This window comes from Suricata suricatta, chromosome 6 (genome assembly GCF_006229205.1).
Source record: "Suricata suricatta isolate VVHF042 chromosome 6, meerkat_22Aug2017_6uvM2_HiC, whole genome shotgun sequence".
NCBI classification, from domain to species: domain Eukaryota; kingdom Metazoa; phylum Chordata; class Mammalia; order Carnivora; family Herpestidae; genus Suricata; species Suricata suricatta.
The window spans coordinates 41,494,424-41,521,343 of NC_043705.1; the positions used below are offsets into that span (position 1 = coordinate 41,494,424).

Sequence of the window (26,920 nt, forward strand, 5' to 3'; positions counted from 1 at the left end):
AGCACACAGTTGAATTTTATATTTAATTTAAGAGATTTAGATTAATTAATGAGATTTAGACACCTAATATTCAGTTAAAATGTCTTCAAAAGATTACACTATAATGCCTCCCTGAAGAGATGAATTACTCTGTATGTAAAAAGCAAGAAAATATGCCTCAGAGACAAACATCTATTGTAAGTAAAATAAATAGTTCTTTCAGAGACAAAGACCATACTTCCACATTATATTGTAAAGCAACAAGGTATTCAAAAGTACTTGAAGCTATATATTGTTTCATCATTGAAATAACTACAAAATCATATCTGATCATACAGCAGCAACACACTTAAAATGACTAGACATTGACAAATCCCTTAGAAGATGCCACAGAACTTTCAAAGTGACAGATTTGTGAAACCTAAAGGATGATTACTCAGGTGCTAAATATCCATCTGTCAAAAGCTTGTAGCTGACTTTTAAGAGACGATCCTAAGCTTCCAGTGTTTGGTAATTAAATTTTAAAAAGAAATCAAAAGACTTTGAAATGTCACTCTCAATCTCATACATGCAAAAGAGATTATGAGAAGGAGTCGTTTCTATGAAATTAAGCCTAATTTACCAAAGGCCAAACGTAGTTAAGAATCTTTAAGTTCTGAATGCACAGAAGATTTAACTTTAAACTTTAAGACACTGAGAAGTCACAAGGTAGGCAGTGGTAAGGCAAAAATGTATACATTTTCCCCTTATGAAAATATAAATTTAAAATATTTATCATTTTATAAAGCTCCTATTAAACTGAGTTGAATACTGTAATTAATGTCTTTCTAAACTAAAGGGTTTCTTTTTAAAAATTTTTTTAATGTTTACTTATTTTTGAGAGACAGAGAGACAGAGTGTGAGCAGGGAAAGGCAGAGAGAGAGGGAAGCACAGAATCTGAAGCAGGCTCCAGGCTCTGAGCTGTCAGCACAGAGCCCCACGCGGGGCTCAAACCCATAAACTGTGGGATCATGACCTGAGACAAAGTCGACTCCTTAACTGACTGAGCCACCCAGGCACCCCATTGACTAAAGGATTTCTAGCATTAACTCCATTTTACATATATGGAAGTGGAAGCTGAAGGTGGCAATTATTTGCCTAAGGTCAGATATGTGCTTAGTGTAAAAGCCAGAGCATGAGTCCTGGCCAATCAATCCAAAACCTGTGATCTTGCCTCGATCACAAATGGAGAAACTAAATATAGATGTTGTGAAATTAAAATGTCATGGGATGAAATGTTTTAATAATAGCAGTGGATGGATAGTTTACTACAGAATTAGAGAGCTGAGACAATATAAGCTAAAATATTAGAAATATCTTGTGCAATAATGTATGTAAGCCAATTTAACAATAAATTATATAAAAAAAGGAATACCTGTGCAAGGTATGAGATATAAATGTTTCATTATCAAGACTTGTAATTGACACTAAAATATAGGTCCTAGATAGCTTAATAAGACACACAAACAGATATTGATGATACATGGATTGAAAAGGAAGAAACAAAACTGTCATTATTTTCTGATGATATCATTATCTACATATACAACAGGAATATGGGGATAAATTATTAGAATGTTAGGAGAGTTTAGAGGGGCAACTAATTTATAAGAATCAGTTGCAGGGAACCCACATCATCACCAATAGAAGAGATAAAACTGAGGTGGGCAGGAACAACCAGTGAGCACTGTGGAGCTGAAAAATTCCACTTTAAAAATTTTTTTTAATGTTTATTTATTTTTGAGAGACAGAGATAGAGCAGCAGAGAAAGAGAGGGAGACGCAGAAACCAAAGTAGGCTCCAGGGTCCAAGCCATCAGCACAGGGCACAATGCAGGGCTTGAACCCGTGAACCATGAGATCATGACCTGAGCTGAAGTTGAAACCTTAACCAACTAAGCCACCTAGATACTCTGAAAATTACATCTTTAAGATAGAGCGCCGCAGGCAATCTGTAAACACTCTGTATTTGCAAACTCCCCAAATTAAATCACTGGACAAACGTTTTAAAATGTGGCAACAAAGGGGTGCCTGGGTGCCTCAGTTGTTTAAGCGGCCGACTTCAGCTCAGGTCATGATCTCAAGGTTCGTGGGTTCAAGCCCCACATCAGGCTCTGTGCTGACAGCTCAGAGCCTGAAGCCTGCTTTGGATTCTGTGTCTGCCTCTCTCTCTGGCCCTCCCCTGCTCACACTGTATTTCTATCTCAAAAATAAATTTTAAAATGTTTTAAAAATTCTTTAAAAAAATGTGGCAGCATTAAAAAAACAATGGTGAGTCAAAATAGAATTCTGAGCTAAGAATAATAAAATAATTGTGAATGCCTTTAAAATAGAATTAATCCTCCTTTCAAAATTTAAATTAGCACTGAATTAGAAAACAAATTTTTATGAAAAGATATATGTAGCTCTCAAATGGAAGGTGAACCTGCTTCATTCTTTGGCTGTGATTCCCCCTTACTGACATACTTATTCCTAAATATTAAGTCCCTACATCCTCTTGATTCCCAGAAAGTTTCCTTCTCTGGGTTAGGAAGGATTTTGATTTTTCAAATGTCTGTCATTAAAATACCACATCCATCGTCATCTAACATTTTAGCTACCAGGAAACATCACAGCAAGAAATAGTAATGACTAAGAAGAACTGAGGATAGTTGCCTAAGGATCAAGAAGTGGAGTTAATAGAAAAGAGAGAAGAATTAAGGTAGTATAGAAGAAAGAAAAATAGAAGAAAGAAGAAACAGAAAAAAATATCTATCTTCTCAATGTTATCTCATGTTCTCCAAATAGAAGATATAGCAGTAAATCCCTGAAACCAGCACTTACCTAATGTTAAGTGCTCTAAGAGGTAAAAGCTGTAAGACAATGGAGCAAAGGGTAACTAATTAAATTCCAACGACAACTCCTATTTATGGAGTTTACTATGAGTCAGGCATTTTTCGAACTGCTTTTCAGGAAATAATTTATCACTATTTCCATTGTACAGATAAAGAAACTGAAGCACAGAGAAGGAATAACTTACTGAAGGGTATGCACAACATGGGTAAGGCCAGGGTTACAATTCAAACTACCGGTTGTGGAACTCTTGCTCTAGGCCAGTGCTTGGAGCTCCATTTGCATGTCTTGTATCTGTGAGGGTTCCAATTTCCTCACAAATAAAATTAAATGTTCTAGTTAAGATAATAAGTATAGGAATCAGAAATAATTTGAATTCCCAAAAGTTGTATGATTGGAGGGCAAATTTTCTAACTTTGTTGAGTTTTAGTGTCCTCATCTGTAAAACAGTATAGTGACAAAATACATGGATAGGAATTTGTAAGAATTATGTAAAGTCATTCATGGAAAGCAGTGGATCCAAAGACTGTCATTTTAAACACCCAGTCAAAACTTACTGCTGGTGGTCTGGATGACGACAATTAAATTAGATGATGAATGGAAAGCCAGGTCTGTCTCTACTCCAGATTTTATGCAAAATACTGTGCTGTATATACCATGCACATATCATAAAAATGAAAAGAGTCTTTTGGGGGCTTTATTCTTCCCTTATCTCCCTAAACCAGACAGTAATTAGGTATGGAAACACACTGAAAAGAGCTCCAAGTTTTAGGTGCCCATGATAGATGAGGGAAGAAGAAATGCTCTCTCAATTTGCAGGAATAAAGCTATTCTAGGACTGACTATTCACACAGTGGCCTCCAAGGGGTATGTGAATAATCTGAGATAATTATCCAAGCCCACCAGATTCAAATCCTACAGTAACTATAGATAATATTAACTGAAAGATCAGTAAGAGTAACTCATTAAGTCAAATGGCTTTTCCTCAAGTCATAATAAATGTACTATTTTTCAGAAGTGTCACAATTCACCCTTACAATCTGAGGTAAACAAGACTTCGAAGAGGCTCCCTGCATTGAGAGAAGACTAGCTTCTTAATCTGTCCTCAAGGAATACATGTTCCCTCCAAAAGAGAGTGAATTTGGATCAGTAGCTGGGGCATACTCACAACCTAATTTGAACTGTAGCCCAGTGATTCACTTTATTTTTGAATGCAAAAATTTTAATGAAATAGTACTTAAGAAAAACATTAAGATAAGGTGCTCTCATTTTGGCAGAATTTAAAATTTCCATGCAACTTTGTGAGCAGAATAAAAGAAAATAAGAACCTTGGGATAGGAAAAAATATATAGAATTCACAATTCAAAGCAGATTGACCAACATATTAGTTTTTAATGTTTCTGCTTGCTTACTATATCTTCTTACAGATTTGGCACCATGACTCAAGATTTTATTTATTTTAATGAGCATAGTTTTGACATTGCATTTGGAGGAAGTAGAAGAAACATATTAACCATTATTCTCCTCAGCATAACCTTACCATTTTAAAATAAAAGGAAGATCCATGGACTAATATTACTAAGGCTGAGTAATTTTCCCCCTGGCTCAGTGCATGGAAAACAGCATAGTTTCTTCATGCATAAGTAATGGAAATCTCATCACTGAATTGTTCAGAATGCTTTGTGGAGTGTGCCAAATGTAGATCTAGATTTATTTGCACTGGCCTCTGTGCAGGTTCAAAGATAGGGATTAAGTGACCAGTTATACACTAGGCTTATTAACACACCCAGTCCTTCTTTGATGTTGGTCAAGTAACCCACAAATGTTTAATGTATTCGGTAAACATGTTCAAACCACGAGTCTTACTGAGTATAAATATTTTTCTAAAAAGTATGTCATTCATCACCATTATTAAGGGAATGGGCTCTACAGCCAGAAAGTCCTGAGTTTCAGTTCCAGCTCTCAGATGTTCTAGACACGTGACTGCAGGTTACATTAACCACTCTGCATATCAATATCTCACCTATAAATAGGGGTGATAATAGAACTGACTTTGCAAAGTTACTGTAAGGAGTAAATGAGATTATAAATGCAAAATACTCAGCAGAGTATCTGGCACATCAGTAATATATGTATACATATAAGTATATACATAATACATTATTTTGTATAATATATATGTATGTAAATGTATACATAGATTACATCTAATTTACAAATAATTTATAAAATGATAGAAATGGAGAACCAAACACCTCTACAGTATCATGCTAGGTGTTGACCTTTGAAAATCCTTAGCTATATCCAAGTAGTAATAGAACTGTATGTTTCAGCCAGGAAAGAATGTTTTGATGAGAAAAAGAGCTATAGTATCTTAAATGTGAAACTATTTCTGCCTTCTACTGTGCTTTGTTTCTACTTTTATTTCCATTCCAGATGCGTTTTTTGGCATATGGAGAAGGAAGACAACTAGCATCTACTGAGGGTCTACTATATGACAGATGTTGCTTGTCACGAGCATTTCACTTATGCTACAGCAATTGATAGTCACAGCCTCTTAATTAGGTAGAAATTATCATTCCTACTTTGCATAACTGACCTAAATAACTGGGCAAGATTTACACAACTAGAAAATACTGTAACCCAATTTCTAGCCACCATTTGTGTTACCTCCAAAAGTCTTTTACATTTCTTTTCCTTATTTTATCAGCAAACTATTTCTTTAGGAAAACTATGCTAGGAAAAGTACTTGTCTTCCTAACCAGTCAAAGTGGTAGCTTTCTAATCAGCCTACTACTCCATAATAGAAATACCATATATTGCACTAAAGCAGGAGTCAGCTAACTATGGCTATAATACAAATCCAACTTACCGCCTGTTTTTGTAAATTAAGTTTCATTGGGACACAGCCACATCCATTCATTTTTTTATTGTCTATGATTACTTTCACATTACAGTGTCAGAGTGAGTAGTTGTGACAGAGTAGTTGTGTGCTATATATCCCACAACATCTAAAATATTCACTATCTGGGTCTTAATAGAAATAGTGTGCTGACCATTAATGAATAAGAAAATACTAGATGACTAACAAACCATCATTTATAACATTGTTTCCATGATGGATTACTCCTCCTTGTGTTTGGGCAAAAGCGACTGTCAAGAAGTCTATTTCAGCAGCCTCCAAGTCAGTCTCGGGGAGAACTGGAAGAGAGGACTGTGTGAGAATAGGTTCCACTAAGGGGGTGCACCCCAAAGGAAAAGCTACTCTGTTCATGACACCCCGCTGACCAGGACAAATGGAGACTTAGGGCCTGCCTTCCCTTGATAGCTCCTTTTTCCCTCAGGTGAACCTTCTCTGAAGTCCCCACTCTTTACTCAACTCCCTTATCTCTTTCAAGAGGTCAAAGCCTTTCCTCTTTCACACCAAGCATTCTTTTGAAGAATGAGGAATCTGATTATTTATTCTGAACTGAAACTAATTTATATGCTATGTGTTAACTCTTCAAGTTACTTGAGTTTCTTCATCCTTTTCCTTCTGTTGTTAGAACTAAAAATTTTGAAATTTCAGTAATTTTAAGCAATATCCATGCAAAAGAAACATTTCCAGTTACTAATTTCTCCTTAAAATTTAATTTTTCTTATGTCTTTTATCAATACCATTCCTACTGACTTAATGATAAAGCTAGAACCTAACAGTAATAACCTTCTTAAGATTTTCTTATGAGTTTGCCCTGACAAATTTAGAATAAGGCCCCAAATTGCATATTTTTATCCACTACCTACTGTAATTCCAGTAACTATACTGCCCGAATCAAGAATTGTGGTTTATAGTCTGATAGATCTCTAGGAAATATAAGCTATTTTTATTGAGATCTAATTGATATACATTAGTTTCATCTGTACAACATAATGATTTGTTATATGTATATATAACAAAATGATCACCACAAAATATCTTAACATTCATCATCATATATAGCTACAGTTTTTTGTTCTTATAGTAAGAACTTTTAAGACCTAATCTCTTAGCAATTTTCAAATAAGCAATGAATTATTATTAATTATAGTCAATGCTATACATTACATCCTCAGGGCCTATTTATTTTAAAACTACAAGTTTGTACCTTTTGATCATCTCCCATTCTATGCCTCCCCTGCCCCCATCCTACCTCTAGCAACCAGTCTATTCTCTGATTTCAGGATATGATTATTTTTAATTACAATTGTTTTCCCAAATCCAAAATGTAGAATAACTGTAACCAGAGATGCTCCAATATATGCCCTAGAGTTGCTTGCTTAGCTAAATGGGGAAGATATGGATAATTGTGAATTCTATACCCATGTTCAAAAACTAATGATGAAAGGTGTTGAGGAATTATGCCTAAAAATCACTTAAATCCACAATGGGGAAAATAATCACTAGAATATATTTGAATATAACACAAAATGATACTTTAATTTTTATCTGGATTTTTAAAATTTATATTTATTACCACATTCATTATTTATTTTCTTTTTAGTTCACATCTGGGCATTATCTTTGTGTGCTGACCCTTTTTAGGAAATTAACTGACTAGCAAATCCAGTTGTAAAAATAAAAATTATCATTTGCCTGGCTGTTGAATTAAATACATTAATGTTGGGCACCTGGAAGGCTTGGCGAAGCATCTGACTCTTAATTTCAACTCATGTCATGATCTTACCGTTTTTGGGTTTGAGCCCCTTGTGAGGCTCCATGTTAACAGTGAGGAGCCTGCTTGAGATTAATTCTCTCTCTCTCTGTCTCTCCACCCCTCCCCATCTCTGACCCACCCCAACTTGTGCTCTCTCTCAAAATAAATAGATAACTTTAAAAAATACATTAATGCCATCTTAGACTACTTCTTCCCTTTTATTTCTTGTACAAAAACATTTCTAAGTCATATCAATTCTTCCTTAACTGTATCTCTTATAATCATCACTTCCTTTTCATTCCTATTTCCAAGATTATAGTTACAAGCCTCCACCACTTCACCCCTGCATTATTGTGACAGCCTTCTCTATTTTAGTACTATTCAAAATGTGGCCTGAAGACCATATAAGTCAGAATTGCACTGATCCTTGTTAAGATGAAGATTAATGGCCCTCGATCAGAAACTCAGGAGTAAGGGTGCCTGGGTGGCTCAGTTGATGAAGCATCCAACTTCTGCCTATGTCATGATCTTTCCCTTCCTGTATAGGAGCCCCGCATAGGCCTCTGTGCTGACAGCTCAGAGCCCTGAGCCTGCTTCAGATTCTGTGTCTCCCTCTCTCTCTCTCTCTGCCCCTCCACAATTCATGATCTGACTCTCTCTCTCAAAAATAAATAAATATTTAAAAAAAATAAGAATCTTAGGAGTAAAGCTCAGGAATCTGCAATTTTAACAAGATACCTGGGTGGATTCTTGAACACATTAAAATTTAAGAACCACTGTTCAACAGTGTTCAAACTGCTTTCTTCCGTTCTCATCTCTCCCTAGTTTGAAAACTTTGTGCACATTTCTATTACATCAAGGCATTCTAACATGTTGTCTTCTCCTTTCACTCCCTGTAGAAAACCTCCCATGAGTCCCCATTGTTTTCAGGTTTAAGTACAAATGTCTTACTCTGGCAATCAAAGACCCACACAATATGGTCAGGAACTAATGTTACAATTCTCCACTGTCTCCCAAGATTACAACCTAATTCCTAGTCTCAGGCATTCAACTTCCTTTGGAATCTCTTCCCCCAGCTTAGCACACTCTCTATTTATTCACTTTCAACTCATCTACAATCCCATCCAAAAACAAGGCAATTCCAACTTTCTACATGGTGTCTCCTTTGATCTTTCCTTTGTGTGAGCTAAGATCATTTATTGTTCATATTACTCATATGGCACTTAATCACAGACTGCTGAATTGTCTTGAGTTGTCTTTCAATTTTTAATGTGAGTATGCACGTCTTACTTTTATACTTTGATAATGAAATTTCTAAGGGTGAAAACATTGGGAATACAACTGTACTGCTAGCATACTTATAAGGAATGAATACATATTTTTGAAATGACTAAAGGAATACAAAATTGAGTGAGTCACCTTTGATTTCACCAAGTATTTGTCTGATACAGTTGACTTAGAATTGCACACACTCTGCATTAAGAGATTCCCTTATTCTATGAGCTTACATTTCTCTCATTTTTATATGCTAAAAAGCTATTCATGACAACTGGGTCCAATCCCAAGCCAGACAAAATACCAGCAACAAAAGCATCAATACTGTGGTCTAAATACTCTATGAAGATCTTGCTGGCTGGTTCAACTGGGAGGTAGGGCTTGAAATTCTAAACATTAATCCTGCCTATTTTATACCCAGTCACACAATCACAAAACACTTCTTATCTCAGTTAATACTCTCAATACCCCTAAGAGATGCTGGTAATTTAGCTGTATGATTGCTCCCCGATTCCCCTTTGGAAGCACTTACATCCATGGTAGTTATAATCACAAATATCTCCTTGCCTCCAGAGGATTCCATGTTCAAAATTCAAAATCTGAATTCAGTAGAATCCTTGGTTCAGAAATAGTGTCCACATCATTATTTGCCTGGGACTAGTCAGCAAGCTAACCGAAAGATTTCTGTAAGAGTACTGGTTGACTTAAAGATTGGCTTGCCTGTCCACCAGAATCTAATATCCCCTGGAATTAAAAACTTTAAAGCACTAAGAGGTATACTAATAACAATACTTTGGGCCATATCTGATAAACTATGTATTTGAATGTTTTTTTGATGAGGTCTAATTTAATTTGATCCATTTTTTAGACATTTAAAGTAATACATTATGGTAATGTATATATATGTACTTAGATTCTTAAAAGTACTTTTAATGTTTATTTTTGGGAGAGACAGAAAGAGAGAGAGAGAGACAGAGTGCAAGTGGGGGAGAGGCAGAGAGAGAGGGAGACACAGGATCCAAAGCAGGCTTCAGGTTCTGAGCTGTCAGCACACAGCCTGATGGGGGCTCAAACTCACTGTGAGATCATGACTTGAGGCAAAGTCAGAGGCTTAACCTACTAAGACACCCAGGCACCCCATATGGCCAAAATGTATAGCTATATTCTCTATTTGAATGGGTACTTTATTTTTGTATTGTATAAATTATAATTATCTTAATGCCTTATAAGGTTCATATTTTTGCTATTGTTAGGATTCATATTTCCTTAGGTTATACTTTTTCCAAACAATAAATACAAAGGGAGACTTTGGAGTAATTAAAATCTATGGTCAAATCCCAACTCCACAACTAACAGTATGAATCAAGGGTATGTGATCTTACTCCTCTGAGGTTAATTTCCCTAAAATGTTAAAAGAAAAAGGAATAAGAATTCCTACATCCAAGAATTGTAGTAAGGATACAATAACACATGTAAGCATAGCACTTGCCATACAGATAATTGCTCATTGCCTGTTTCCTGCCATTGGGGAGAGGGGGAAACTCAGAAGGAAGAGCCTGGTATGGAATGGACATTTAAAAATCATTTGTTGAATTGATCAACAAGTAATCTGTTTTACTAAGGAAAAAGATTTAAGGTGATTCTATATTTTAATGTAACTTGTCTTAAGTACTTCAATAACATAAAGTGTCCAACTCTTGATTTTGTCTTAGGTCATGACCTCATGGTTCATGGGTTCAAGCCTGGCATCAGCCTCCAAGCTGACAGCACAGAACCTGCTTGGGATTCTCTCTCTCCCTCTCTATCTATGTCCCTCCCCAGCATTCTCTCTCAAAAATAAACACAAACACACACACACACACACACACACACACACACACACACACACTCAAAGAAACCAGTCCTTTCTTCTTTCAGATGCAGAAAAGCAAGGTTGCACTTGGTGATGGGAGATGCATATCATCAATAAACTAATAACAAACTGTGATTAATATGTGTATCAGGGAGTAGTCTACCAAAATAAAAAACACCTGATGGCCTATGTTACCCTGATGGCTTATGAAGATCAGGTCAATTAATCTAGTCTTTGTCTTTTCTTAATGCCCAATAATGAGGCTGGAGGGGAATCCATAATTGTTGGTCTCTACATGCATACGTCCCTGATGGCTTTTAATCATTTAAGCAAATATGACAAGTAACAGGGAATATGTCATTCATTCATTAAATGAATAATTATTGAGCGTCAACTCACTGCCGAGAAATGCTCTAGTCACTTGGGATAGAGCAGTGAACAACACAATCAAGGTTGCTACTGCCTGTATTAAATGTAGTGAGATGCACAATAAACACATAATAAACATAAAAATAAATAGTGAGGCATACTATTCAGAGAGTTAAAATTAGGGATGTGCTAGCATGTTACTAAATGTTGTTTTAGATTGGGTTTCCAGGAAAGGCCTCTGTGAGCAAGTGACCTTTAAGCTAAGATACAAATGAGATGGAAAAACCAGGAATACAAACATCAGAGAATATCATTATGGAGGGAAGAATCAGGCTAGCATGGCAGCCTTTAGGAATGATTTGGCCAGTTCAAATGAACAGACATTAGAGAACTACAAGTGAGGGTAAAGTAAGCCAGCAATTATTCCAGGACATGAAAAATATTTTTATTTTTCTTATTATATGGAAGGTGTTGGGTGAGATAACTGTGAAAGACCATTTCCTATTTTTTAAAAATTCCAAAATTTCTATGGTCATGGTGGTTCTGTTCATACCAACTAAACCTCTTTCTGAAACAATGACTTTTTCAACTCCTTTTGGAGAAAATTCCCATAGCCTGGGGAGCTAGACCTCTGGACCAATGAAACTATACACATGAACAACCATTATAATGCTCTGTGTATAGAAAAGTTAAAAAGAACTCCTTTCCATGAATGTGACAGAACCAGACAAATATATTTGAATTTTTCATAAAAAGAGAGAAAAAAGGAAGACCTACAAAATTTAGCCTATTTTGGGGGGGAGCTATCTGAACTCACTGGTAGAGGGAAAATTCCTGGTGAGGGTATGGCAAGCTTGCAAGATCTCTTGCCCACAGACAGCTCCCAAAATCTACCCTCTTGTAACTTTCATTTCTGCTTGGGCACCAATCCTTGGAGTGCTTTGCTGATTAGTGTCAGGAGCGGACTACTCCTGCCCTGTCCCTGAGGCATGATTGCACCTGGTCAGGGCAAAGATGAGTAAACTAGATACATCCTAATGCGACCATGGCAAGCAATATATAATTTTCCCCTGAGCAATTAACTGATAACTGACTACCTTCTGGGCCTGGACACCTTTGTAAAAGTCACTACTGCAATAAAATGTATCAATCATCTTTGGGACTGTGAGAGCAGGCATTACGTCTCCTGAGAATCCTGTTTTTCTGGGAACTTTCTCGTAGAATTATAAACAGCCTAATGACCCTTACTCATAAAAAACTAACCTTTACTAAAAAATGCTGTTTGCCTCTTGGTTAAAGGTCTCTTCCTTAAGGCTAGACCTGAGGTTTTGTTAAAAAAAAAAAACAAAACAAACCTGCCCTTCCCATATGACAACATGAGTGCCTATAGCTAAGTTTTATATGACAATCATTATTACTAGAATTACTTCTGCAGAACCCATGTCCTGGAAAATTGTAAAAATTATCTATGAGAAAACATTTACTGCTCTTTCTGGTCCTTGTACCATTCACCATAAATAAAGCTAGAGAATCAGACAGAGCAGAGACGTCTGCCAGAAGGGTAGAGATGCCTGCCCAAGTGATCAGAAAGAAACTTGAGGCACTCTCACTCTTTCTCGCCGACACCGTCCATCCTTCAGGGGAACCCTGGACCTGCTAGAGCTAGACTCCAGCATATTTTCTTTTCTTGTAGTCTGTAACCTCAATTATGTATATTAGAGCTTTTGTAGAAATAAGTCAGGTAATTAATTACTATAACATTAAGATACTGAATTTTCAAAGACTATAAAAATATAACACATGTGTGTGTATTCACCAGTTTAATAATATACATTATTGTATAAAAATTCTGAGTTAGAATTGACATATTGACTCTCACTTGTGTAATTAAGCTACAAATGTGATTTATTTAATTAAATAGCTTATTCAATAAAGAGGAATAATTATTATATGTTCTGGGGACTAGACTATGACATAATTGATAAAAATTCTTGTCATTCAAAAGAAAGTAAAGAAATAAACATATATTCTATTGGGTCGATAAGGTCTGTGGAGAGAAATTAAGGCAGGGGCAATATGGAATGTGGGAGAGGAGAGTATGCAGCTCTACACAATGTGTTCAGGGAAGACATCGATGATGAGGTGATTAGGAAGGAAATTAGGAAAAAGCATTACAGGTAGAGTGGACTGTCACTGTGAAGTCCATGAGGCAGGACAGGACAGCCAGGAGCCTTTCTGTTTGGACTGGGGTGAAGGAATGAGGCACCAGAGAAAATAAAGCTGGGATGGGGGTGAGTGGGAACAATGTAGGTGTGCAGTTTGTGAGAAGAGGTGTTGGCTTTGATTCAGAATGAAATGAAAGGTTTTGAGAAGAGAAATGAATAGTCTGGGTCACAGTCTAAGAGGATCACACTGTGACTGCCATATTGAAAACAGATGATAGAGTGGCAAGTGTGAAGGTAGAAATACAAGACAAAGCTATTTCAGTAGTCAATCTGGAAATTTACTGAGCATAGTGAAATAAGTAGGTAGGAAGAGAGTAAGAAAAGTTAAGGTTTAGTTACATTTTGCTGATGTGATGGTTGTGGTGTATCAAAAAGAAAAAAAAATAAAGAAATACAGTTGCTAAGTTGTTTGGCTTAGCAACTGGAATTATAATACTGCTATTTGGTGAGGTGGAGCAACTGAGAGTGAATCAGGTTTGGGGATAGTAATTCTGGAGTTTGTTTTAGGGTGTGTTAAATTTGAGATACCTTGAGACTGCCCAGAGGAGTATTTGCATTTGTTATATGAGTATGTTATATACACTTCTCTATAGAAATTCTGAGCTAAAATTGATATAATGCCTCCTTCTTATGGTTGGGGCCAGAAAAATAGGTTTGTGAATTATCAATCAGTGGATGAGCAGCTAGAGTAGGACGGGCAGGGAGTAAAGGGACAAGTCTGAAGACTGAGTTGGGCAATTTAAAGGGAACCTGGGTGGCTCAGCCAGTTGAGTCCAGCTTCAGCTCAGGACATGATCTAAAGGCTTCTGAGTTCCAGCCAACATTGAGGTGGCTCCTGTCAGTGCAGAACCTGCTTCAGATCTTCTGTCCTCCTCTCCCTCTCTGCCCTTCTCTCTCTCTCTGCCCTTCCTCACTTGTGCTTTCTCTCAAAAATAAATACTAAAAAAAAAGGAAACTGAAAAGGACACTGAAGAAAGTCCAGTGCGTAAGAAGAAAAATGACAAACCATTGTGGAAACCAAGGGAAGGTAGGGTCCCATTACACATACAGTTATTGTGAAATTTATTATCAATAACTGACATTAGCTGGTTGACTGCAGATTGCATAGACCTTGAAAAGGAAAATGGTTTGCATTACCATTGGGATGGTTTGTTTTTGGCATGGAAACCACAATTTTATATTCTTTCTGCCTTGCAATGAAAATAATTAGCATGGTTCTTGTTTTTGCCACAATAATGTGAGACTGAACATCTACTCATATATTTTACCTCACAAGGGACTATAGTATTGCATTATGTTAGGATTATATTGATTCTTTCCACTCATATATGTGAGACTTATTCTTTTTATCTTTAACTTTTTACTTTGAAACAACTATAGGCCCATAAGAAATTCTAAAAATACTCCTGGGAGGGACCTACCATATGCCTGTGACCTATATTCTCCCTAATGGTAACATGTGAACTTCTCCTTAATAGTACAATGAGTAAACCATATATTTCTCTGAAAGTAACTTTCATTTCTTTACAATTCATCTCTTTTTGGTGATCTGAATTATATGGAATATTACAACTCTAGAATAACAAAACAGGCATTCTCTCATATCCTTTAAAAATCACACTGATCTAAATCTGACAGAGAGTATATTTATTTTTCTGAAATAATTCCACATAAATTATTTCTCCTGACACATTTTCTTCTTTCTTTAATTATCCACTCTCCAGAAGTGTATATAACCAGGTTTTTCTATTATTTACCCCTGCTCATCACCCAACACAGCCCCCAAATATGGAGAGTAAACCAAAGATTGTAATAATGGAGAAATTTTTCTGAACTTTAAAATGTGGACATTAAAAAAACAAACAAACAAAAAAACCAATGGTGAACACTCTCCTGGAAACCATGCCTGATACAGCAAGGCCTAAACTAAACAGAAAATAATCTAGGCAACCAGCTCACGTTATCGGTTGAAAAATATTACTTGGCAACTTATACAAGAAAATGAAGGGTGCATATATATAACTGAATTAAAAGAACAAGCTATTCTGCCTTTATCATACCTTTACCAACAATTTCCTTAATATGAGGAAAATATACTTCATGCAGCCAAGTTCATACAAAAAAAATTTTTAAAGACCCAGGCATCAAGTGAACAATAAGAAATATATTCATTCCGGTCAAAATAATATGTGCCAGCTGCACTTGTTAAAAGGTAGGGAAATAAGAGTTTTCTCAGTACGAAATCAATGTATTTAATAACTAGAATTTGGCAAGCCAATAGGATATACATATAATTTAGTTTTAAAACCTGCTCTCAAATAACCATTAATCAAATTGTTGTTCCATTATGAACTGTTATCAGTGATATTACATTCTAAATGTATTTTTTAAAGATGGCTCTGGATATTACCAATATTTAGTAAATGTTTTCAAGAAGCACTGCAAAAAAATTGGGAATATAGTGTTTTTTTGGAAACTTATGAGATGAAAGAGATTACTTCTCAAAGATGGCTTTCATTACATACTATTAAACAGAATGAGTGAAGGTTGACGGGAAGAGGAATAAAAAGCATATAGAGCAAATGTGACATTGACATCTATGACTAGCTAGCACATTTAAGTAGAGCATAGTGCTTATGAGGCCAGTCAAAAGGCTTGATTTTGATATGTGTCACTTAACCTCATTCTGTTTCATGATTCCAAGCTGAACTCCAGCAACCACCAGCTGACTCATGACTTAGCTGTTCTCAGTGGGAACCAGGCCAGAGAGTTTGTATGGATCAACACAAAGTTTGAACTACTTCTGGAGAAAGGATTGTAAAGGTTTTGGCTTCCATACAGCAATTCATTAATTACCTTCTCTAAGAAGCAAAGGACACTGCATTACTTAGGAGCCACAAGAAGCAGTGAAAAGACATTACATATTGACATAGTAGACCTGGGTTTCAATGCCAATTCTAGGGTCTCTAAATTCGTGACCTAAAATATATCAGTTAACTCCCTTTTAATGTCTTCCATATTAATACTGTCTGAGCCTTACCCTGAACATTAAAAGCATAAAATAAAATGTGATGTGATCACGTTGTATTGCAAGCTTCTAGAATATACTTAATGCTTGCTTAATAAGAATTTGTTGAATAAATTATTAGAATGAATTTGGAGAAATGGAGTACACAATTCCAGTGAAATTTATTTAGTCCAATGACAATGTGTAAACACCTAATGTAACCTAATATACTTGCTGATATATTATAGATCTTTATAATAAAATATTACATTTGTTAAAATCATATAGTATAAAATGTAACAAAATCACATGTTCTCTTACAAATGGTTATAAATAATTAATGTAATTAAAATATGTTTATGTAAAAAATAATTCGTCAACATTCTTCTAAACTTAACATTTTTAAAATGATAATCCCAATGACCTATAATTTTATTATATATATAATCAGCTCTACAAAACTATATATATGTATCCATACATATGTGTGTATTATATACATATATGTGTTTATACATAAATATTTATAATCAGTTCTATAAAAAGGAAACAATTATGAGGTAAATAAATATATGTGATATGTATAAATTATTTATAATTCTAATAATAATATAATCATGATTTTAAATAAAGTGATTTTCCAACACAATCTGGAAGATAACTAACATTAGGAAAAAATGTTTTTAGTCAATTTGGGGCACATTTTATATCTGCTTTAAAAGGTGTGTGTGTGTGTGTGTGTGTGTGTGTGTGTGTGTGTGTGTGGTGTTTATTATTATTTTATTATTTTAAAGGCATCTGTCTGTGAAGCAGTTAAACACCACTCAAACAATTGTTTATTTAAAGTTTTTTTCTGACTACCCAGAAATCTTTCAAAAATATCTAAGACTGGAAGAGATTTTCTTTTCTGGAATGTGGCAGGCAAACATTAAATATTCCCCATGATATTCATAGCTTTGTATAATTCGCTCATCTTCAGTGTGGGAAAGAATTGTGACTTGCTTCTAAAAAACAGAATATGCTAAAATTAATGGACTGTCTTTCTTGTGCTTGCTTATGTTATGTTCTATGAAACTCATGCTAGCAAATGTGTTCTCCTCCTCCTTTGTTTTGAAGAAATAAGCTGCCACATTGTAAAAGGTCTATGGAGAGCGCTACCTACCAATGAACTGGGAACAGTCTCAAGGAGTTGATAATTACCTCTGGCTAATAGCCACCAAAAAGTCAGGACTCTCAGTCCCACAGCTGCAAGGACATTAATTCTGCTGATAACATGAGTTAGCTTAGAAGAGGATCCAACCCCAGTTGAGTCTCCAGATGAGAATTGAGCCCTGGCTGACACCTTGATTACAACCTTGCAGAGGACTCAGCTAAGCCATGTCTGGACTCCTGACCCACAGGAACTATAAGATAATAAATGCATGTGTTATAAGCCACTAAATTTAAGACCATTTGTTATAAAGCAATGTTAAATTTATTTTTATATAAATAAAAAGCAATATTAAATTTTAATTTAATTTAAATTTAAAGCAATTTAATACTTGGAATATTTGAGGAAGTGAAAATGTTCTGACATGAAATCAAAGATAAACCAAAATCCATATATATATATATACATATATACACATACATGTATATCACATAAACATGAGCACACTGGTTATTTTTTTTAAATAGCTGAATTTAGTAATAACAGCATCTTTTTTTGAAAACTGGCTGAAATCAAATTAAAAACTATTGCTAATTGTTTATAGCTGGATAGATTCCACAAACCACTTCCTAAACTAGTTAATAACACCAACATCTCCTAAATTTATATCCACAAAATAGCCAATTGCCAATCCCATTCCAAGAGCTTCTGCCTGGTTTGAGGATGAATGTTTAGAGTAAGGTTAGGAGCCTGTAGCAAGACTATATTACTCAATTCTCACTTTGCTTCCTCTAACCTTAATCCTTTCTAATGACCCATTAAAATTCACAAGGACTTTCTGGGAGGTCTTTTCTTATGTTAAATGTACTAGATACTGATTATCAAACAAATTGGATTAACTATAGCTGCATTTTATTTAAAAAATGTCTTTCCTCATTTAAGTAATACTACTGACTCTTAAATTCTGGTCAGATTCACAACATTTGAAAGCCTATGTGGAACTCTGCTATCTAGCCTGATTTAGGTACTTTTCATCTGCAGTTGAAAAATGCTCCATACAAATCACTGGACCTGAAAATCATGCCATTTACTCCTCTATTTCTTCCTTATTGAGGAGAGACCTTGTCTATTTGTCTTCTTCCTTCAGTTGAGTGCTTGGCACAGAGCAGACATTTAATGAATATTTAGGAAATTTTATTTTTAAAGTTTTTTTAAGTTTATTTATTTTGAGAGAGAGAGAGAGTGTGTGTGTGCGTGAGACAGACAGACAGACACACAGAGAGGGTAGGGCAGAAAGAGAGAGACAGAGACAGAAACAGAGAAAGAGAATCCAAAGCAGACTCTGTGCTGTGAGCACATAACCCAAAGCAGGCCTCGAGTCCACAAACTGTGAGATCATGATCTGAGGCAAAGTCAGAGTCAGACAGTTAATCAACTGAGCCACCCAAGTGTCCCTAGAGCTTTGATTTTTGCAAGTGGTTTTACATGCAAATGCACACACATTTTACCCCTACAAATAACAAAGTGGCAATCTGGCAAAAATTAATTTTCAAGTATGTTGGTTTCTTTAGTGATAAAGCAGACACTTTCTGATAATCCTGCCCCTTCATTAAATGAAGCATCTATGTATTCTTTAATGCACATGGAAAATTATAATTAATGTTCGCTGATAACAAAAGATGCAGGTAAAAATAACTGGACTGAGATGATATAAAATGAACTTTTATTATTTAAATGTTAAAAACATGAACTGAATCCATAAATATAATTCAAATAGAATCTTAATACTGTGCTAGCGATAATAACCTATGAGGAGGCATTGAAAAGGTTCATGTAGAGACATATGTCTTTTATCTTGGTTCTTATCTAACTGTAAACCTGTCATCAGCTTCAATAAACTACCCCAATTCAACATCTATATAACTCTATATGGGCCTAGACAATAACATAACAAAATGAATAAGCTAATTAGAAACAATTTGCAATTCTTATTTCTGCCATTTCCTAAGCCAATACTTCAAAGAAAAAATAGCTATACTTGTATTCCAATCACTATTTTTGTTCTGATATACTATTCTACTATCCTGTGAAAATGTTATCATGCATTTGCATGTATAATTCTCCTTTAATGTAAAAAGACTCTGTTGAGGTATTTGATATTTGCAGCTAAAAATGCATTAGAACACCTTCAGCTAAATGAAGGAGTGATTTTCATCTCCCTGGCTTTGAACTAGTATTATCCAACATTAAAGTAAGCTAGAAATTTACTTCATTATCAAATAGTGGTTAACGGCACACACCCCACAGCTAGGTGAGCAAGGTGTGAATGCTGGCTCCATCACCACTTACTACATAGTTCCCTTTGGTGAGTTACTTAACATCTCTGAGTTTCACTTCCTTCATCAGTGAAGGGATAAGAAAAGTGCCTGCTTCATAGGGTTGGTGAGAACATTAAATAAGATAATGAGTAATATAATGCTAAGAAGAGTGTTTGGTACATAAAAAGCCCTCACTAAACATTAGCTACTATTGACAGCCCATTTCATAGATAGCCCCCTCTGATGGCAACATTTCAAAATGGATAGCACAGCTAATGGCAACAGTGAGTGAAACATTATCATTATTAGGGTTATGAGAGATATAAAGGTTTAAGATAACTAATGTTTCCTACTAATAACCTGAGGAGTAATTTTTTTAGTAAGCATTAATCTTCAGATAATGGTACTGAAGTTATACTGGGAAATCAAAGAGAGATTAAAAAAAATGAGTTAAAACAAGACAATAGAGGATGAGGAAATGGTAACAGACAAGAAGAAAACTGATTTCCTGAAGGACACTGTGGATACACTAGAAAACATGAGAACTTACAGAAAACCCATAGAAAATAAAAAGGGATGGTTTAATTGGGTCTAGCCTAACTTTCAAATAACCCTCCTTAAAGCATTTAGCCACGTATTTCAAGGAAATATCAAAATTGAGATTACTTTTATCTTTCTAAAATTGTATATTCTATCTTATGACATGTTATCAGTATTAATAAAAATTCACACCCCCACAGACAGTAAGTTATACCAAGTAACAAAGAATTTCATTTTCTGAATTTACTTACTATAATCCTCCCTTACTATAATCATAAAATGCATACAATGTACCATTACTCTGCTACTCTCAGTAGCACCCATTTTCCACAGTTTTGAGGTTAAATTACTGATCTTTACTGTTGAAAGATTATTAATAATATTCATAAAAAGTTTACGTAGAGGTTAGTTATACTTTTTTAGTGATTTATGATTTTATTCTAAGATCATAATTTCCAACATTTATCATGCACTTTCTCTTAAGGTAAACTCTTCCAGGGCCACATATAGCCCAAACATCTTACCTTCTTTATAAAACTACAGATACAATCTCATATATAAAAAATTCAAAATATTTCCCTACATTCAAAATAATTTAGGTCCAAAATTACTGTATTTTTTCAAATATATAAGCTTATTTCTTGGAAGGGAACAAAACAATAGTGATGATTCATTTAATATTAATAGTTCTCATTCTCATTAAATATAAGGCCTGACTTTTGAAATGAAAAGTCTAGGTTATTGTAAATTTTAACAATAGGAAATGTGAGTAGCTCTGCATACTATAGTCTCAAATATGTGATACTAATTCCTACAAAAAGAATATAGATTATTAACTGTATCAATGATACCATTTCAAAGAGTATGCAGTAAACACTAGAGAGAACACTCAGGAAAAGTCATGTCCAACTAACCTCACTCTCTTTTTTTAATAGAGTTTAGCTTAGGAAAAACTTTAAGATGTATTTATTATAGCATGATCCTGACAGATTTCCATGACATCCTGACGGACAGAATTGTGAAATGAAACATGAATGGTAGTGCTTTTAGTTGAATTAATTGCTGGTTGCTGGTTGAATATTCTGTTCATATAGTATTACTAAATAGTTTGGAATCAACTTGAAAACATGACTCAAATGAAGTCCAGGATTTCAATTCTATATTTTGTTCAATGACTTGGATAAAGATAATGAAGACTGGTTTGTTCATTTTGTGGATAACAGACAAACAAAAATAATAACAATTTTGAAAATTTTAATAGAAGGAACCAAAAAATTGAAATTCAACATGTATACTTGTAAAGGTCTACATTTAGTTAAAAGAGATATTATAAAATATAATAAGAAATATTTGGCCTTATGCAGTTTTTACAGGAAAAAAAAAAGCTGACCACTAAGTGATATCAATTACAGTACAGTGCAACTGTAAATGTTAAGCCATTATCAATGGCATTCAAGGAGAAGACCACTCAAATTGGGGAAATGGCACATCATTGTGCTCTCTGTGGGTCAAATTATATCTGGCATATCATGGTTATTTCTAATTTATCCTTTAATATTAAAAAGAACCACTAACAGGGGCACCTGGGTGGCACAGTCGGTTAAGCCTTCGGCTCAGGTGATGATCTCACGATTCATGGGTTTGAGCCCTGAGTCCTGCTCTGTGCTGACAGCTAGCTCAGAGCTTGGAGTCTGCTTCAGATTCTGTGTTTCCCTCTCGCTCTCTCTCAAAATAAAATACATAATTTTTTAAATAAAAATAAAAAACCACTAACAGCCCAGATACGAAAATCCAAAATTTGTAAGAATAATAAAAACTATGCATAGTTGTGTTTGGTATTTACTAATTCTAAATACTTGTTGGTTGCATGGATACTTGATGGATGAATAAAAGGGAGGAAGGTTTGAAAGAAGGAATGAAAAATGGGGAGATGATGAAGATATTAAGAATGGATACACTGAGAAAGAAAAATATCAGGAATAGGAATTCCAGCTATGTATTCATGGGACTTGATGACCAGATGAAATAGAGAGGTCTGCTCTGATTCCAGGGAGGAAGACTAGCACCAACCATCAGACATCATTACCAAAAGATCAATGAATGGGATATAAGGAATGACCATATGTCTGTGTCCTCTAACAGTGGACAAAGGTTTCTGGTAAAGTAATGAATCATTGGAAGTATTAAAAGAGAGTTGGCCTCGTCTTCAGTATAGGAATACTAGAGGGTGAGTCAGACTCCAGGGAGGAACATGAAAAACCACAGACTCTGCCTTCAATTTTCTAGGTGGAAGACACATTTGCCACAATTAGAAAATATATAGGTGACACCATAATTGAGATATGGAAACATGGAGATGTAGGCTTCAGTTTACATGAAGTTAGTAACACTCGAAATCAAAGGACAAGTGAATTTTCCAAGTTTGATGACACTGCATTTGATTGCATTTAAGCTATAGATTTCCCTGCCTAAAGTTTTCCATATTCTGCCCATATGCAACAACACATTTTCTTCTTCGGTTCCTACCTAACCTTTTCTCTATTTTCATTCTCTTTTGATCTCTTAAAATATCCTTCAAGATCCAGTTCAAATGTCCCCTCAAATACAGTCTTGCATCACTGCCTATCTCTCATTTAACTTTTCTTCTTTCTACTCCCAAACCTAGTACATGAAAATAATTTGTAAAAATATAATGTGAATGTGTTAAACGGCATACTGAATTTGTTCACCACAATTCTTGTAATAGAATGTAAGCGTGCAACCAGATAAAGCACCTCGTAGCACAGTCTAATGCTACCAGTGTGGCTGTATTTGTATATACCAAAAGAAAGTATACATAAATTCTCAAACTTTAAGAAGGCACATGTGTGAGAGAATATCAACAAAGTATATTGTCCATATGTGTTACTTGGAAATCTAGGAACTTGGAACTTTTTTCCCCCTTCACAAACAGCTTGACTTGGTTTGATTCAAATGCTGCTTCCTGAATTCAGGTGCAGATGCTAATTAGTATCAAGTCAGTAAATCTAGAAAGAAAGGTAAATGGAGAACATATGGAAAAAGAAATGTCACCAAAACAAAGGTTTTGTTTGATGATATGCACGGTTTTAAATGGTTTCAAAATGAGAATGCAAGCCAGTGGGTGGGAATGTTCTGTATCTTTCATACTAAAATAAAGCCACCAAGACGAAGCATTTATTACTAAGAAATGTGATTGTCTAGTTGTTCACTGCTTGAATATTTATGAAGTTTACAGTCTGCATGTGGCATTTCCATAAACTGCCTTGATTAATGAATTTAATTGAAATGTTGTGAGCTTATTTCTTAAATTGTATTTCATTTTGTTTTTGTGCTTGATATAAAAGTAAATTTTTAGAGTGAATAATACTAAGTGGATATAAATCAGGTGACAAAGCTGTAGAGCTATGTCATGTCAGCAGTGCTTAAGTGAATATGACTCCACAAGTAGAGTTTAACCAAAGTAAATGTGTGCAGGGCCTCTTACTAGATTCCGTGAGCTGATCTATTCCCTCAGCTAACTCGGAAGTTTTTCCAGGGTACACAGTAAATAAGCACCAAGACTAAATATTAAAAATGAAAAGATCGATATTAAATTCTTCGGATAAACAGGATCTGATAGAGAGGGAATTTCACAACTTTAAGGTTTTTATTTTTGGTAATTTTTGAGAGAGAGAGAGAGAGAGAACACAGCGGGGGAGGAGCAGAGAGAGAGAGGGAGATATAGAAACTGAAACAGGCTACAGGCTCTGAGCTGTCAACCCAGAGCAGGATGCAGGACTCAAACCCATGAAACATGAGATCATGACCTGAGCCGAAGTCCAGTGTTTAACTGACTGAGCCACTCAGGCACCTCTTAAGTTTTTAAATAGTATGAAGGGTTAAAGGATGCAAGTAATGGAAGTGGCTATTGCACCTTCTCTACCTCTTTGGGGTTCTATTTTGTCCTACAAAAGGATGAAATAGAGCAAATATGGAAATGATACCAGGCCACAAATCTCCCATCCTATTCCTGGGACTACCTCTATCTCTCTCCTTAACTTTTCTTTTAAAATTTGACCCTAAAGGTCTACACTTTAAAATGTTCAGTTTCTGTATGTTAGACCAAATTGCCTTGTTCAGCTTTAAAAATTTTTTATGTTTATTTTTGAGAGAGAGAGAGACAGAGCATGAGCAGGGGAGGGGCAGAGAGAGAGAGAGAGAGAGCGAGAGAGAGAGAGAGAGAGAGAGAGAGAGAATCCAAAGCAGGCTCCAATCTTTAAACTGTCAGAACAGAGCCCCATGCAGGGATCAAACTCAGGAGTCATGAGGTCATGACCTAAGCCAAAGTTGGACACTTAACTGACTGAGCCACCCAGGCACTCCCCCTTGCTCATATTTTATAGTTGCCATCTCTAAATCAGAATAGAGTGAAGTCACTCTGCAAAGATAGGGAGTTTTCTCTGTGTCTTGAAAAGATGAATGTGCTTAAAAATTATATACATATACATATATATTATATACATATATATAATTTTTACAATCTAAAATGTACTACTTCGTATGTCCTCACATAAAAACTTAACTTCCTTATAAAATTCTCACTATATGCTATTCATACCAGCTTAACTTATTACAGCCCACAAAAGTATAATCTTGAAAAAGTTTAGACATTTTATTGTATCCTCTTCTGTTCTCGGATAAATGATAATATTGGTTTTAGCAATCTCTGAGAAACTCCATCTCTATTCTTTTCTATATACAGAAATACCCATTTGCTCTTACTTTTTTTTTTTTTTAAAAAGTCAGTTCTTCTTTATCTTAAAAGACATCATATTCACACTCATCCCTTTTTGATTTAACATTTAAGAACAGTCTTTGGTACAAAATTTTAACCAATTCTTTTTCAAAACTGATGTGTTCCCTACCCCCAGGGAATCCAAAAGTTAGACATTATATTCTCCTTAATATTATTTCCCCAATATGCTAAGTGTCTGAAAATGTGGAAAGATTCAGGCAAGTGCATGAGTACTTGATTAATAATGTGGGAATGCACATTATTTGTTTATGAATGCTTCTTATACACATTTATGACCATCATATTTGGAGATAATTTCTCTAACATGGCAGCCTGATGAATTATCAGTGGACTTCTAGGCATAGTTTCTATACAAGCCAAGACTACCTTACAGAATAGGCCACAAAAAGATTGGACACCACTTCCCTGGGAAAATGTTTTTCCTCCAAGTCAATGAATGAAGATGCTCCTATCTCTGTTAGAAAGTCATAATGTAGGGCTGGGAAAATAGTGCTGAAGAATTATTGGCTTTATGAAAATACATCCTTTGTATCGAGTACATCTCTGACCTGAGTGGAGGCAGCCTTAGTCCCAGGAAACATGTTTTAAGTTGAAAACTGGCTCCACTAAAGATATGGCCCCTGGGATCCTATAATATATACGTATTTGGGGGAAAAAAGGATCTTTGCAGATATAATTAGGTATCTTGAGATCATCCTATATCAGGATGGACCCTAAAGCCAATAATGAGTGTCCTTACAAGGGAAGGTAAGAGGAGAACTACAAAGAGAAGAAAAAGGCCAAATAAGGATGGGGCAGAGATGGAGGTTATGCTTCAGTAACCCATAAACCCTGGAGCCATCAGAAGCTGGGAAGAGACAAAATGGACTGTCCCTAAAGCCCCCAGAAGGAATGAATCCTCTGGCACCTTCACTTCAGACTTCTGGCCTCCAGAACTGTAAGAGAATAAATCTCTATTGACTTAACCCATCTGAATTACAGTAATTGGTTAAAGCAGTCTTAAGAAACTAACACAAAATCAATGTTATTGTGGGGTTTTGGCTCCTTCAAAGTTCTCTATGCCAGGAAAAGTGGAGAAAACCAGCGGGAAAGATGTGCCATTGTCCAAAAAGATGATGTTCTGTATCACTGTAGGAAGAAGGGGAAGCAGGAATTTTACTTACATTCACAGAAGGAAATAAATGAATGACTGTTTTGAACAATGTACAGAAATATGACTAAACACACTTTGATCTTGCATGTTAAAATACTGGCAGTTTTAAGTTTCAGGCAAGAAAAAAAAACAAAAAAAAAACCTTTATTCTGGCGCTTAGTGATTGCCATAATAAATGTGACAGGCTTCTAAAATTTCAGGAATTCTTAATCTTGTCCTCCTTTTATTAAAGCTTTCAAAGACAACAAAAAAACTGCATGTGAAGTAAGATGTTCTATATGTACTTTGCCATGTACAAATGAGACATTCCTGGGGGAAAAGATTTTAACCTAGATAACACTTCTCAAGAAGGGAGAATTATACAAAACACTATCTTACCCATTTTGCCTATTGGCATGCTTGTACAAGGAAAACTTTATATATGAAAATTTTAAAGTTTAAAATATTCATATGATCATTTCTATAGGTTTTGTAAAAATGTTTATTTAGCCTTCTTTTGTCATATAACAAAAAGCATACTAAAAGTTCCAGAGATTAATCAAGAAATTTTGTTTACACGCTTCTCTGATTATGCCACGCATCCGAAATTGTAGAGCTATTTCACTTTTAGCAACCATAACATTCTAATAAGCCATACATTAGAAGCATAGGCATTATAACTTTCATGACAATATAAATAGAAAACATGAATT

The 26,920-nt window shown here is 35.1% G+C and overlaps 1 protein-coding gene across 2 annotated transcripts in view; it reads right to left on the reverse strand.

Annotated features, from left to right (window-relative positions):
• Nucleotides 1-26,920, reverse strand: part of LOC115294408 (cAMP-specific 3',5'-cyclic phosphodiesterase 4D-like) — a 650,465-nt gene that overhangs the window by 409,337 nt on the left and 214,208 nt on the right. Inside the window, exon 3 of one of the 2 annotated variants that reach the window (XM_029942280.1) lies at nt 5,994-6,051. The exons of the other annotated variant lie outside the window; for it this stretch is intronic. Coding sequence (XP_029798140.1) covers nt 6,036-6,051 — 16 coding nt within the window. The 3' untranslated portion in view covers nt 5,994-6,035. Of the gene's footprint in view, nt 1-5,993; nt 6,052-26,920 lie in introns of those variants that run through there. 2 annotated transcript variants of the gene reach the window in all.